This window comes from Scleropages formosus, chromosome 2 (genome assembly GCF_900964775.1).
Source record: "Scleropages formosus chromosome 2, fSclFor1.1, whole genome shotgun sequence".
Taxonomy (NCBI): domain Eukaryota; kingdom Metazoa; phylum Chordata; class Actinopteri; order Osteoglossiformes; family Osteoglossidae; genus Scleropages; species Scleropages formosus.
Genome location: NC_041807.1, coordinates 38749898 through 38765798, shown reverse-complemented (window position 1 = coordinate 38765798; position 15901 = coordinate 38749898). Strand labels below are relative to the sequence as shown.

General features: G+C 42.5%; 2 protein-coding genes across 2 annotated transcripts in view; one reads left to right on the top strand and one right to left on the bottom strand.

The window, feature by feature from the left end:
• The window catches only part of LOC108922356 (tumor necrosis factor receptor superfamily member 5-like), a 533457-nt gene that overhangs the window by 305709 nt on the left and 211847 nt on the right, over positions 1 to 15901 (top strand). The gene's annotated exons all lie outside the window — the stretch shown is intronic.
• Positions 3113 to 13965, bottom strand: LOC114909234 (protein NLRC3-like). Its single transcript, XM_029247077.1, has 8 exons — positions 12449 to 13965; positions 11495 to 11608; positions 11087 to 11166; positions 7094 to 8822; positions 4376 to 4546; positions 4178 to 4226; positions 3873 to 3900; positions 3113 to 3645 (listed from the first exon to the last, which is right to left on the bottom strand). The coding sequence occupies exons 1-8, from the start codon at positions 12577 to 12579 to the stop codon at positions 3113 to 3115; spliced, it is 2835 nt and encodes a 944-aa protein (XP_029102910.1). The 5' UTR covers positions 12580 to 13965.

The following is a 15901-nucleotide window of genomic DNA, read 5'->3' as shown; positions in this document are numbered from 1 at the left end:
ATGGGACAAGCGGTTCTGAAAATGTGTGTGTGTGTGTGTGTGTAAATTTCACCACTGCCCTGTTAACACTTATGCACAATTTGAATTAACTGCAAATACAGGAAGTTGTAGGGGGCGCAGGGGCACAGTGGGTTGGACCGGGTCCTGCTCCCAGTGGGTCTGGGATTCGAGTCCCGCCTAGGGTGCCTTGCGACAAACTGGCATCCCGTCCTGAGTGTGTCCCCTCCCCCTCCGGCCGTACGTCCTGTGTTGTCGTGTTAGGCTCCGGCTCCCCGCGACCCTGTCTGGGACGAGCGGTTCAGAAAATGTGTGTGTGTGTACAGGAAGTTGTGTTATATACTTTTTTAGTGAAATTTTTGTTTTGACACTTCTACCGTGATTTGATAAGTTGTACACATACAAAGAAAAAAAAACAACAATAATAGTATCCTTATGTATAAATTAAAAATATTGAGTAATGGACCACTGTAATCTTTATTCAAATATGGGACTGTAAACTATTACTTATGAGACATCTCAAGAGAACAAACATTAAGTAAGAGCAGCTGTTCAGTACAAACACACTTACATTTGAGAAGCCCTGGTCTTATCCTGCACTCTCCACCATGGTCCACACTGTAGAAGTGGAAGGATACACAGTGACTGAGAGACACACACCAGCTGTCTATGAAGTGTGTGGGGGAACTGAGTCCTGTGTCAGTAGGTGGGAAAGTGATATTTTGAGCACTTCCCTGTTCTTACACTGACACATGACCTCATTCATTTGGTGGAACACCTTCTACACACACAGTATTTACTTGAGCATCCTATTCACGTACCTCTTTACATTTAAGAGGGTCTCAAAATTCACCTCTTTCAGATGCATTTCTCCCTGATATTGCAAGAGCTCTATAAATGTGTACATATGTTTAATAGTTTTTAATAACAATTTTTAAAAATGGAAATGGCAGATACCTGTGTGATGTATACTGGTTCATACCATGGTATGTGACAAATTCACTGTACTCTAGAATCACATGTCTGCATCCAAATCACTCTTTCTGGTGATGTAATGCACTCTTTGTAGGGTTCCCTTAGCTGTACACAGCTTTGGAGAGAAGCATCTGCTAAATGAATGAATGTAGATGTAAAAGTACAGTATATTCCATAAATGTCAAATACTGCAAAATATGAAAATAAAAAACTTTTTAAGAAAAAACTTAATTATAAATTATAATTTTTACTCATACAAGCTAACATTGTCTCAAGTTTTCATCCTCAACTATGTCCGTGTATTCAGACATGGGTTGAAATCTCAGTCTTCATTTTCTGCCCTCACTGTGTTCCTGCAAGTTAAACACTCTCCCAAAATACTGTCACGGTGTCCCTCAGAGCGGAAGCGCCAGACCCAAGTGGGGAGCATAGGAATGTTTCTCAAGGGGTAAAATCCAGAAGACATGGTCAACAAACAGGCAGACGGTCACCACTGTGCGAACGAAATCCGAAGGAAGAATCCGAGAGTCGTAATCCAGCGAACGGGCAAGAAGTCGTGGGAGTATGGGAGAGGGCAGGGAAACAAAGAGGAAGACGAGGGTGAGGATGATGGTGAGGATGAGGATGAGGACGAGAACAAGGGAAGCCAGGGCAAAAACCACAAGTACAGGCTGAACAAGGTTCCGCAGTTGTGTGCGCTCCGCGCTTTCCTTTTATACATTCGTACCCTGATCTGCTGCAGGTGTTCCTCATTGCGCTGAGGTGCAGGGCGTGACAAATACGCAAGACAAGAGATGATATAAAGCATTTATTAGAATTAGCGCGACCAATATAAATATACAAGGAGGTAAAAGACCATGGACACTTTCTATTGCGTTGTGTTTTAAATGAACTTAATGTAAAATCAACACTATAAATTCTGCAGTAGAAATATAACTCGTTAAAATCTGCAAGAGAAAAATATCCCGTTGTGTTTATGCACAATTATATGAGCCCAAATATAAAGTCACACATTTCAGCAGTTACAAAATTAATAAGATTCAGCAGTAAACAAACTGGACACAATATGACGCTAGGGGTCTCAAACTAGAACTGGGGCAGAGCGCCATGTGGAGTTTGTATGTTCTCCGTGTGTTCATGTTGGTTTCTCACAGTGCAATAACATTTAAAGTGAACTGGCAACACTACATCGCACCTTGTATATGGAAATATGTGCATGCAAATGTTCTGCAATGGAGTGGTGTCCTGTCCAGGGTGTCCCCTTTCCCAGACACTATACTTTTGGGGTAGGCTTTGGACCACCATGACCCTTTACCGGACAAGCAGTTAATAATGATGAATGACTGAGTATTAAGTGATTACTTCTGTTTCCTTGGACAAAACCATCAGGAAAATAACAGTAAATAATACAATTATGCTAATTCTGAATGTGAAAATTACACACTATCCTTATAAAGTGTCGGGTGCTGTGGGGAAATTCAACACTATTTTTTATCATATACTTTAAAATACATTTTTAAATACATTTTATTTTGATCCAGGTGCTCCAGTTTTCACCAACAGTTAGAAGACATGTAGTTCAGATGGTAGTGTAGTGGGTAGAGCTGCTTCCTCTAGATCCAAAAGTTTCAGATTTGATTCTTACCTTCTGCTGTACTACCATGGAACAAGGTACTTAGGCTATAATTGTTCCAATTAAATTACCCAGCTGTATAAATGGGTAAATAATTGTAAGTTGCTTAACATTGTAAGTCTCCTTGGACAAAACTGTAATCTAAATGAATAAATGCAATGTTAATGTAGATGCACTGGTGTCTCTAAATTGCCCGTAGTGTGTGAATGGGTGACTGTGTGTGTGGCTGCGCTGTGCTGGACTGGTGTCCTGTCCAGTGTGAACCCCAGACAGGCTCCAGAGCACCATGACCTTTCTCAGGACAGGCGGTTACTGAAAATGGATGAATTCAATGCATTCTTGTATCAGAATAAGTGTGAAAGTGAAAACTGTGATGCATTTTAGTTATTCTCACCTTTTTAGAACTAAGAAAATTTTATACACATGGACAAAAGCTACAGCATGAAAATGAAGAATGTCTTGATTTTATCATGCAAATGATGCCTCTGTGTGTGTATGTGTGTGTTCTTATGCCAACTCACAAAGGAACACTGAGGAGTCCCAATAAATGTAAAAAACAGGATAGAGGGTCTCATTGAATGTGGAGGTGAACCTGTAGAGGAAGCTCAGTTCACCAGGAAAGACACTGTAGAAGGACAGAGTGCCGGACACCCAGTCCAGATACACTCCTACTCTGCGGGAGGATTGCGGTACAGTCACAGGAGTCTCTTCGTTATTGTGTCGGACAGAGTAACTGTCACGAGTGCAGTACAGACACCAGGACTTGTCATTGTATCCAATCCCACAGTCAACACCGTCTCCTTTCCTCCTGATTCCTTTATAAGTCACTCCTATTACAGCTCCATATCCACTCCACTGAACCTCCCAGTAAGAGCGACCAGACAGACTCTCTGCGCACAGAACTTGGGGCCTGTTGACAAATCTGTCTGGATGATCAGGATACGGTTGTTTCTCAATGCTCCATCTCACTTTCCTGTTCCTCTTAGACAGATACAGGTGCGTGTTTGCTGTGTTCTGGTCCAGTGTGAGCTGACAGGAGTCTGCAGGTAAAACACAGTTAAAAACACTGTAAAAACAGTTAAAAATCTCAGTATTGAAGGTTAAACATACAGAATTTCATCAGCGTCCTGTTCACATTTATACTTAAACTACTTAGTAAGTAAAGAAAACTATATTACGTTCACTTAGTTTTTGTAGTAACTGTGAGGAACTGTGAACATTAGTAAATGGCACTAAATTTGTAACTGTTCAGTTCGAACACACTTACATTTGAGGAGCCCTGGTCTGATCCTGCACTCTCCACCATGGTCCACACTGTAGGAGAAGCAGAAGGACACACAGTGACTGAGGGACACACACAGTCTGTCTGTGGAGTGTGTGTGGAAACTCAGAGCCCTGTGACATGTATGACGGTTAGAAGTAATCACACACACACAGCACTTACTTCAGTGTCTCCAGTTTACAGGTGGGATCCTGTCGTAGATCAGAGAGCAGCTTCACTCCTGAGTCCCCTGGGTTATTGTAGCTCAGATCCAGCTCTCTCAGTTGTGAACAGGGGTTTGAATGCAGAGCTGAAGCCAGAGAAGTACAGCCTCCTTCCATGACACAACAGCCAGACAATCTGCAGAGAGGAAGAAAAAGTAAAACACAGTTATCTCATGAACACATAGATTACAAATAAATGTGACAAATCTCATGTGGTGCTGAATGATAACTACAACAACAGTGTTCCATGAGTCTTCCATGAGTGTATTCCCCAGTAGTACTGACCTCAGTGCTTCCAGTTTACACTGTTGGTTCCCCAGTCCAATAGAGAGCAGTTCCACTCCTGAGTCCTGTAGGTCATTATCACTCAGGTCTAACACTCTCAGGTTTGAATCTGGATTCAGAATTGAGGCCAAAGCTCCACAGGAACTTTTAGTGAGAGAACAACTGATCAGCCTGGAAAGGAAATAAAAAGACCTTCAATCAGATCGAGATCTTTAATGGAATGTTATACCCATGTCCAGAAAGAAAAACGGGTCCTCAGACTGACCAAGTCTTGGTGATCAAGCAGTGATGAGGATGTTGAATGAAACAAATGTATTGATATAACATGCACATGTGTGTATTTGATAGGTGAAATATGAAGTGTACTTGTCTGGCTGCTCACTAAAAGTCCCACAGCAGGATGTATGTAACCAGACATCTGACTGTACTGAACTGATCTCGACCTGGATGAACACACATCACCTGAAACTGAACTTCTCTAAATCAGATGTGGTATTAATTCCCTCCTCCTCTTGCCCTGCTGTTGACTAACTTTTTGACATTGTGATCAGCTTCTCTATCACTGGATTAACCACTTCTCAGCCAGTGAAAATAATAACACTGCCCTAATATTTCACTCTATTGCTGGAAATACACAGACACACACTTACCCCAGACAGGGATCACAGCAAGCTGGAGCCTAACCTGGCAACACAGAGCACAAGGCTTGAGGGGGAGAGGACACACCCAGGATGGGACACCAGTCCATCACAAGGCACCCCAAGCAGGACTTGAACCCCAGACCCACCAGAGAGTAAGCCGTGGACAAACCCGCTGTGCCAACGCACCCCCAATGCTGGAAATATGTCTTGACAATTTTACTTTTTATTACAACTATTTAGAATGATGGTAAACACACTGATTTTTTGCACAGTTACTGTATAATTAGTTCCCAGCTGCATTTGTTGCACCCCCATTACTTGTGTTTGCCCGAGAACAAGGTTTGCCAATCGCCTGACCATCGCCTGTCCTTTTGACTACTCCTTCGCCTGCTCCTTGAAACATTAAAACCTGGAACCTGAGCTCTGCACCTGTGTCCGTTCCATCTGTGCCTCCGAGCCGACATGACAGCATTATTAGTAATTTGGCTTATAAAATGTGTCCAGGTACCCATGTTCCACCTGTTGTGGTCAAACTATGTCAGATTTCACCAGTAAAATGAGACTGATGGACAACTGGTCTCAAACACATGGGGAGATGGAGACAAGAATTGGGGAAAACAGGAGAAGGAAGTTTTACACTTCTCCTAACAACAAAGAACAACATTTTTTAATGCATTCCAAAAATTGCTTTGTAACCTCAATTTTTGTCACTCAGACAAAATTACCTTTAGTTTCAAATGACATGATTTTAGATACAGAAACTTCTGTAACTGACATTAGTGATCATAACAGAAAATAAGAAGGCAGTTTCACTCAATTAAGGGCTCCATTAACAGATAAATACTGAATATCAGATGTATGGATACTGCTTGAGTGCGATTAAGCGCAGAGTATGTAAGAACTCAAATGAACAAGGACATATAATCACGTATTATTAATAATATAACAACTGTCATCAGCAGGGTTACAAAATAATGGCTTGAAAGACAGAAATAGGAATTCCAGCTTTACTTCACTCTTGCGTGATTAAATAGTAGCGCTCCCGGAAAATACGCACGGCCATCTAAAAGCCTCTTGGGTGAGAACGACACAGGACTTGGGAATTACCCAACAACTCCACACAACAGTTGCCCACTTATTATTTACAAATACAATAGCACTGGTGCATTATGGGAGAGTTATTGCTCCCCTGGCTACTGCTACAACAACAACAACAACAAAAATAAAGTCGTAAAATACTATAGAGTAATTAGTGTAAAAACAGTAAAGATGAAAGGTATGAAAACCCTTTACTCATTTACTTGAGGAAGAAACTTACAGTGTTAAACCTCCTATAATTATTTACCTGTTTATGCCACTGGGAAATAATACTGGAGCAATTTAGATACTTTGAACAAGGGTGCTACAGCTGGGGTTTGAACCTACAACCTTTAGAATGACTACAAGAGCAGCTGTCCTTGCAACACAAATGAGCTGTCACTCATTGAACGAATTTACATCATGTTTCGTAGAACTGGCTTATGTGATTGAACTCAGCCTCTTGAGAGTTTGCATTTTCTCCCCAAGTTCGCAAGAAATTCCTCCAAAATAACACATTTTGGATGCTTGTTGTGTGCGTGCGTGGAGCGTGTGTGTCCAAGTGTTTGTGTGTTTCCACATTGTTCACACTATTTTTTTTCACCCAGTCATGATACACTAGAGAGTCAGAACAATATCAATGTAAACAGGACAGTAAGTAGAGATGCTGACCAAACATGTGCCCACACTGTACCTGTTCAGCTGACCACCAGGCACACTCTCCTGTGTGTGTATCTCATCCATAAGTACAAAGGGGCTGTTGCAGGATGAAATAGGCTATGTTTGACACTGATGGTCACTGATGTTTGTGGTCCCATCTGTACCTGTTCATGACTGAAATGTGCTGCCCAGTCAGACACTATGAGCCTCATGTGTTCAGACTGTGCTGATTGAAGTAGAAAATGCTGAGGGATCATTTTACTAGAATACACTATATGGTTGACATTATATTGTAAGTATTATCAGCATTTTCTTTAAACAGAAATACAACAGGACTTACAGAGCAATTTTGGAGACCTGGATCACTGGCAGCATCCTCTGAAGACCTTCATCACGTAAGGTGCAGTTTCTCAGATCCAACTCATCCATTTCCTCTGCTGACATCATCAAGACAAAGGCCAGAGCTGACCATTCTGTGGGTACAATGTTCTTTTCTGAAAGGTTTCCTGTTTTCAGGTACTTTTGTACTTGTTTCACCAGAGAACTTTCATTCAGTTCATTCAGACAATGGAAGAGATGAATGGCCTTCTCTGCAGATAGATTCTCACTGATCTTCTGATTAATATAATGTACTATGTCTCTCTTAATAAACTGCCATCTTCCCTGTGGGTCCAGCCCTTTTAATAGCTTTTGAATATATTCCAGTGAAAGGCCAAGAAGGAAGCAGAGGTAGAGGTCCAAATGTCCATTCTTGCTCTCTAAAGCTTGATCCACTGTTTTCTTCAGCAGGTTGGAATCACTATTTGACAGAAACTGATGTAAAGCAGCAAGATACTCCTGTACACTGAGGTGTACAAAGCAGTAAACTTTCCCCTCATAGAACCCGATCTCCTCTCTAAACACTTCTGTACACACTCCAGAATACACCGAAGCTTCATTGACATCAATGCCAAACTCTCTCAGATCTTCCTCATAAAATATGAGATTGCCCTTTTCAAGGTTGTTGAAAGCCAACTTCCCCAATTTCACAACAAATTCTTTATCTAATTCTAAAGAATTCAGATGCTCTGTTTCTTGTTTTTTCAGATACTTCTCATTCTTCAGACTGGTCTGAAAGATCAGGAAGTGTGTGTACATCTCAGTGAGAGTCCTGGGAATTTTTCCGCTGTGTTTCTCAACAAAGAGCCTCTCAAGAACAGTGCCTGAAATCCAGCAGAAGACTGGAATGTGACACAAGTTGTAGAGGCTCCTTGATGACTTCACATGTGCAATGATCCACTTAGCCAGATTCTCATCACTGAATCTCTTTGTGAAATATTCATCCTTCTGGGCGTCATTGAACCCTCGTATCGCTGTCACTCGATCGACACACTCAGGAGGAATCTGACTGGCGGCTGCTGGACGGGAAGTTATCCAGATGAGAGCAGGAGGAAACAGATTCCCCTTCATGAGGTTGGTCAACAAAACATCCAGTGAAGTTGTCTTTCTCACATCAGAACAGATCTCATTGTTCTTAAAATCTAGAGGAAGGCAACACTCATCCAGACCATCAAAGACAAACAAGACTTTGAAATTCAAGAGCTGAGTGAGTCCAAACTCCTTGACTTCTGGGATAAAATTATGAACCAGTTCTGTTAAACTGAATTCCTTATCCCTTATCAAATTCAGGTCTCGAAAAGGAAGAGGAAATATGAAATTGATGTCTTGATTTTCTTTTCCTTTTGCCCAGTCATGGATAAATTTTTGCACAGACACTGTTTTCCCAATACCTGCAATCCCCTGTGTCAGCGCAGTTCTTACATGTGTTACTTTTCCAGGTAAGGGTATAAACATTTCACTGTATTTGATTTTAGTTTCTTGTGTAGCTTGTTTCCTGAGTGCTCTCTCAATGTGTCTCACTTCATGTTCATCACTGATCCCATCAGTACCACCTTCAGTTATGTAGAGCTCTGTGTAAATATCATTCAGAAGGGTTGGGTTTCCTTGCTTAGCTTGTCCTTCAAAAATACACTCAAACTTCTTCTTCAGATGGGATTTCAGTTTCTGCTGACATGGCATCAGGAGTTCACCTGGTGAAAAGGAATCAGATGATGCTGTTGAGAATCTTTTCTGGTAATATTTGTGCTAAAGATTTTGGTCTCCTTTGAATTAAAAACATTTTGTCATTGCTGTCCAACAAAAAATATGACTGAGAATGTTTAAAATCTGGCAAAATTTAGAGAGGTTAAAGGAGATCTTTATGTGAATACAGGTGAAAGAAATGCTTACTCTTAAATTCCAACACTAAATATATAACACCAAACAGTAATTCATTGTATATTTACATCTCACCTTTCATACAATGTTGCGACTTCAAGTGTTTGACATGAAAGGAATCAGCACTGAGATATATAGAAATCACACTGAAATTTTGATTAGAAGCAGATTTAAAACGTATGTTTTGAGCAGCTTTTTTAACGTTGTCCATAGAACCTGCCTCTTTAATATATGGTAGGATTGTGCTCCATAATCTCAGTACAAAGTAACAGAAATCAACTGTAAAGCTCAGCTCTGGAATATGAACTGTCTGTGTAACGTTCAAAGGACACAATGAGAGCTGGTAGGCATCCACCCCAGGGAAGGAGGCAGCAACATCATCATAAAGAAAAGCAGCTATGACCCATGTCATGGCTTCCCACGCGAAAGAGAGGCGTCGGACCCAATCGCAGTGCTCAGGGTGGTTTATTCAAAGGGCAGTTCAATCTCGTAGTCAAAAATCAGGCAAAGGGTCACCGAGGCCCAAACGTAGTTAGAAGGAGCATCCAAGAGACAAAATCCAAGAAACAAGCCGTGATTTAGGGAAGTCGGGGAGACAATGACGAGGAGGCAAACAGACAAGGAAACACGGAGGGGGTCAAGGAAAATAGGCTCTAACACAGTTGTCAGGTGAGGCTGAACTAAGGTTCCACAAACCACTGCGTCCACAGCTACCCTTTATACTCTCGTCCCTTGATCAGCCGCAGGTGCCACTTGTTGTGTGGAAGCGGGGGGCGTCGTGACAACCTGACCCTACCCTATCGGAAATATGATGGCTAGCTGCACCCACTCAAGGACAATAATGGAACTATAAAGGCAGATGGTCTGAAGACTTGGTGAGCAGTGTTTTGGGCAGTACTTGGAGAGCAGTTGTAGGTTTCCAGGCTTGACTTGCTCATTTGTTACTGGTTGGTTTTAAATAAATGTATTCTGTTAACGTCCTGCACCTGTGACAGTCTCTGCCCTGCAAACAACTGCAGCAAGTATAAAATAATGCTGTCTGTGTTTTATCTTCATTTTTTTCCAGAAAAGAATGTAGTATGTCTGCATGAGAAAGAATTCCAGTTAATTGTCTTTCAGCAGAGGGGAATTCCAGTGTACCAAGGCGCACACACACACACACACACACACACACACACACACACACACACACACACAAAATCTGAAACCACTTGTCCCAAGCAGGGTCACGGCGAGCCGGAGCCTAACCCAGCAACACAGGGCGTAAAGCTGGAGGGGGAAGAGACACACCCAGGACAAGACGCCAGTCTGTCACAAGGTACCCCAAGTGGGTCTCAAACCCCAGACCTCCCAGAGAGCAGGGTGTACCAAGACACCTCCTATCTAATTCTTCTGCTGTTCACCAATTGCCTCAACATCCCATGAAACATGTGCAACGTGTACAAGTTAATGAAATAATGTAACTGGGTGTAACTGTTCAAAGAACAGAGGGGCTGCAGTAGCACAGCAGGTTAGCCAAGGCCTGCTCTGTGGTTGGTCACAGGGTTCGAGTCCTGCTTGGGGTGCCTTGTGGTGGACTGATGTTCCGTCCTGGCTGTGTCCCCTCCCCATCCAGCTTTACGCCCTGTGTTGCTGGGTTAAGCTCTGGTTTGCCACAACCCCACTTGGGACAAGAGCTTGTAGACATTGTGTGTGAGTGTTCCAAGAACCAGGGTTTGCGAAACATTCGGATTGTTTCTTTCCTTAGTGTTCAGCATTTCTAAAATATAAAATGTCTCTTAGCTTGTGCCTTTCTTCAAAGTGACTAAGAAAACTATCTACACAAAGCTACTTACAAGTATCTACCCACCAAAAGAAGATCAAGGTTTTCCACACCCTCAACAATTAAAGTAACCAATTCACCTTAAACACACTTGTAGATTACAGGAGACCCACATGAATAAAGGGAGAACATAAACTCACTCAGACCAGGAGTGAAGACATTGGTAACATCCATAAATAATAAATAGCATGTGTGTGTTTTTAATATTACATAAATTTGATTGCACAGTTGTGGATGTGGGAATTTCTCACCCACCTTCAGTATGAGACATTGAGTTGGAACTTTTCATGGATGTGGTACTGGGTACAGGTGACACTGATCTCTCCTGCTGGACGCTGTGGACAGAAAGGAGAAAAGACCCTTCAGTGACCCTCATTCACAAAACAGAACAAGAAAGCAACCAAACTTCATTATACTTAACACGCAGCAGAGACAGAGGCAAACAAGACAAACCATCTCATTAAATGCCTACCAGAGTCTTTCTTTTATCTATTATACCTGTATTAACCTGAAGTACAGTAAGTAGAAGAAGACTGAGGGTTTACACCAGAAAAAAGGGGCATTAATTCAAATGTGTGTCTCCTTGTGAGCTAAATGTTCTAGATCTTGTGTCCTATAGAGATTTGATTAAAAAAAAAAAGTAAAAAAGAAGAAAGCATTTACGTTTGACCCTCAGAAATCTGTCCATGTTTAAGATTGATCATAAAGTCCAATGACTTGTCACTTTTCATGGATATACAGCTGGGTACAGGTGACATTGATCTCCCCTGCTGGACGCTGTGGACAGAATGGAGAAAAGACCCTTCAGTGACCCTTGCAAACCAGTACAACGGTTACATTATGTCCCTACCAGATTGTTCCTTTTTTCTGGTATACCTGATAAAATGGGAAAAATGAACTTTGTACAATACATTACAGAGACATTTAAACAAATATCACTTAAGTGAATCTTAAACTCATTGCATTGCTGCAGAAATAACTCATAATTACTGTAGAAATCTTCCTATTCAAGGGACATTAAGTACAAAACTCATTCAGCTCATGCTTTCTTTAAAAGTGACATAACTGTTTGCCCAGTTATACGGTTGGGTAATTTTGCTACAGTAATTTAGGCTAAACCTCTTAATCAAAGATTTGAACCTGTAGGACCAAAGGCAGCAGTTTGAAACCCTACACTACCAGCTGTCCCCATTATGATCCAAACACTGCTTCTGCAATAACTGCTTTACACTGTTAAAATTATGTTTAAATTTGCATTTGTATTTATCCTTCCTTCAAGGTGAATGATGGTGAATGCATAATGCTGAAGTTAAACCTTATATAAAATAGATATTACTATCCAGATGGAGGGGTGCGGTGGTGCAGTGGGTTGGACCACAGTCCTGTTCTCTGGTGGGTCTGGGGTTCGAGTCCCGCTTGGGGTGTCTTGCGACGGACTGGCGTCCCGTCCTGGGTGTATCCCCTTCCCCCTCCGGCCTTACGCCCTGTGTTGCCGGGTAGGCTCCGTGACCCCGTATGGGACAAGCGGTTCTGAAAATGTGTGTGTGTGTATCCAGATGGATGAGTTTATTTAGATTTCTGTGTTTAAGTAAAATGCACTCTGAGCTCCACTCTTACCTTTTAAAACTCTTTTCCGAGTCAGTGACCCCCTCCTTATCGTTCTCAGAGGGGCTCATCTCTAAGGCAGAGTCCTCCATCTCACTCAGGGCTCTGGACACAAACTCATCAGGTGAGTCCAGGGTCTTCATGGACAGCAGGTAAAACAAACCACTAACACAAATATTAATGCTTTTCTGTTCATAGGGAGTTTGTTAAAACGTAATTTCGGGAGAGAAGTCCCTGTGAGACTCATCTCCCCTCCAGGCCGTTTCTTCTGTCACTTTCTCCCCATTCAACTTCAGTTACTCTTTTATTGTTCACTGTTTTTTCACCAACTGCTGTCAAGTATCAATAAGATTCATTTAGTTATGAGCAGGTAGACATCAAGGTTTAAATCCCACCTCCTAAATTAATCTCTTTGCGCAAAAGTATTTACCACAAATTCACAACAGTGAAAATTACCCGGCTGTATAAATGGGTGGTAAATCTTTGCAAGCACATTAATATCGTCCAGAAAAGTGTTAAATAAATGAAAGTTAAAATTTAGTAGTAATTAGTTTGTAACTCAACAGGACAACGAGATAAACTGATCCAAGGAGAGATCTCACAGACAATTGGTGACGCAGTAAAAATGCAAAAAATGTTTCTGATAAGGGCTTAACAGGGAATCGAGGCAGTTGGACGAATATGGGCGGATCTTGACTCTGTTGAGCTCAACAACACAGATCCGCAGTGATCGAGTCCCTCCCCGTCCGTCCCTTTAAACACGTCCCGGTCTCTGTCCTGGTCCCAGGTGCACAGGGCGCCCCCGGTGGAGCTCTGGGGAACAGCAATAGGGCACCAGAGGCACAGCGACGCACCTTCCACCTTCCACATTCCTGACCAGGGCAGCTTTTCACAGCTGAACACAAACCTGCTATTTGTCGTACATTTTCACAAGAAACATGTTGAAGAAGAACATTGTTGACTTTTCACAAGTGCTCTAAACCAGCACTAAAACAGGAAAATACAGTAATAAAATGAATTTAATAATTCTGCCTGTTATAATTGTCAGTCCTTGTAAAACAGAGCGAGAGATAAAGTCTGAATTTTTATTTCATTCCAAATATAAATTCACCCGCAACCCCGTATGGGACAAAATGTGTGTGTGTGTGTGTGTGTATAAATTCACACTGCGGATCTACCAAACTGACCAGCGACGGCGTAGATCAGAAAACCTTCGTTTACCCGTAGAAATACTGTGTATTTAACAAGAGAATAACTGAACTGTCTACATATACTAACGATAGGTTTCTTAATGCAACAGAAAGTAAAAGTGACATTAATGAAATTGTCGCACCTTTATTGATCACAATGACCCCAACAGCATAACTTTGACTTTGTAAAAGTACTTTTACCTGTTATGTCACCTTATTGTCCGTATTGAATAGCACAAGTCCTGTGTGTCTCTGCGGTGACGAAGTTTCAGTTTTACTTCTTGTACGAGTCAGACAGGTTTGGAGAAATGAAATGCTGGAACAGCTCAGAAACACAGAAACTCCTCCCCGTCGATGGACTCGACCACATGTCCTGCTGTATCGTGTCGAACCCTGTCTGGTTCCCACTTGAACGCGCAGCGCGCTGCTGGAGGAAGATGAGCGGAGCAGCGCCGATGTGGAGACACTGCTGGAACAGCTCAGCTGTGTTAAGGAAAGATCTCCTTGTTAGGGATCGCTCTGGAGGAGTTACAGTGAAAGCTTTTAAGGTTTATTTTAGTTATTTCCAAGTTTTTCAGAGAACCTAATTCATAAATAAATGAGAGTGCAGTCAGTGGCACAGCACTTAGGTCGGTTGGCCTTAGCCTTAGGTTTGAATTCAGCTCACTTTGTCGGGGGGAAGGAGGAGGCATGTTCCCCTTGAGTCTTAGTCGGTTTCCTCCTGCAGTCCAAAGACAAGAAGTTCAGCTTCAACAGTGATAAATCACCCATTTTGTGTGTGTGAGCAGCTGCATTGCAACAGACTTGTCCTGTTCTTCCCAGCCTCGTACCCAGTGATTGCAGGATAAACATAGATATTTACATTTCAAATGTATTAATAATTAAAAGGTACAGACCCCCCCCCACACACACACACATTTTCAGAACCGCTTGTCCCATACGGGGTCGCGGGGAACCGGAGCCTAACCCAGCAACACAGGGCGTAAGGCCAGAGGGGGAGGGGACACACCCAGGACAGGACGCCAGTCCGTTGCAATGCACCCCAAGAGGGACTCGAACCCCAGACCCACTGGAGAGCAGGACCCGGTTCAACCCACTGTGCCACCATGCCCCCAGGTACAGACCAGTTCCAGTCAATTTTATTTATGGTACATTAAGATATCTCACAATAAAATGACATCTGAGGCTATATGGTAGTACAGCGGTCAATGTGAACACAATGTGAAAACAGGCACCTCATGTTGCACAGTGACTCACAGTGAAAGAGTGGCTGCAGGGGATGTTGTCTCTCAGGAAACTATCAATAGCACTGGGCACCACATGGGAACACTGGTGTTTCCAGGGCTTCATGGGTCTCCCAGCCAGTTCTGTGGCAGCTTTGGGATATGCTGGGACCATGTGTGTGTGTGTGTGTGTGTGTGTGTGTGTGTGTCTGCAGTGTTTTGGAGGCCTACAGTGAGCACTAGTTCTTCCCCTTTACAAGGAAGGAGTGGCTTAAGGGTCCGAGGAGCTGGAGGCCTCTTATAAGTTGTATTACTGGCACGTATCAAAGTCCTGAGGGCATGTGGTGGCATGGCAGGTTTGACTGGTACCTCGCTGTTTGGAAGGTATGGTGCTTGAGCCCTGCTCAGGGTGCACGGCAGTTCTGTGTTTCTCCCTGCGTGTGCCTCCCCCAACATACAGAATAAGGCACTGGTCCTCCCTTGACATGAAAACCATGTGGATGGTCGCTATGGGTCAGGTTTGACTGGATAACAACAATAACAACATCAAATTCCTAAGTCTGAGCTCCTGTACAGTGATGGGGATCCTGGTGCAGCAGTTCAGTTGGGCTCTGGCTGTTTCTCACATGGTCCCCAGTCTCCACCATGGGATGAATTGTATATGTAGTCATTAGGGGAAGAATGTTGGTGACAAGGGTTGTACAGATGTTGAGTTCAGGAGGTGTGGAAGAAGTTTCCAAAGGGTGTCCAGATATCCCAGGATTTGTCTGAATTACCTTGTGGTTCAGATGTTGACTTTTTCAAGTGGAAGAAGGTGAGAATCATGAGAGTATTTAGAGCATTTCCACATTCATATCAAAGAGTGATAATAGAAACACCATCAGAGGTAGGAATCCAAACAAAATGTGAAAAAAAGGGGTTTTTAAACATAGCAACAGCCGGGCAATATGTTTTATTTTCAATGATGTGTAGCAGGAAGTTGTGCAGCTGTATCTATCTGATCATGTCCCTACATCCATGTGTGATACTTTCTAATTGAGAAATTACTAATG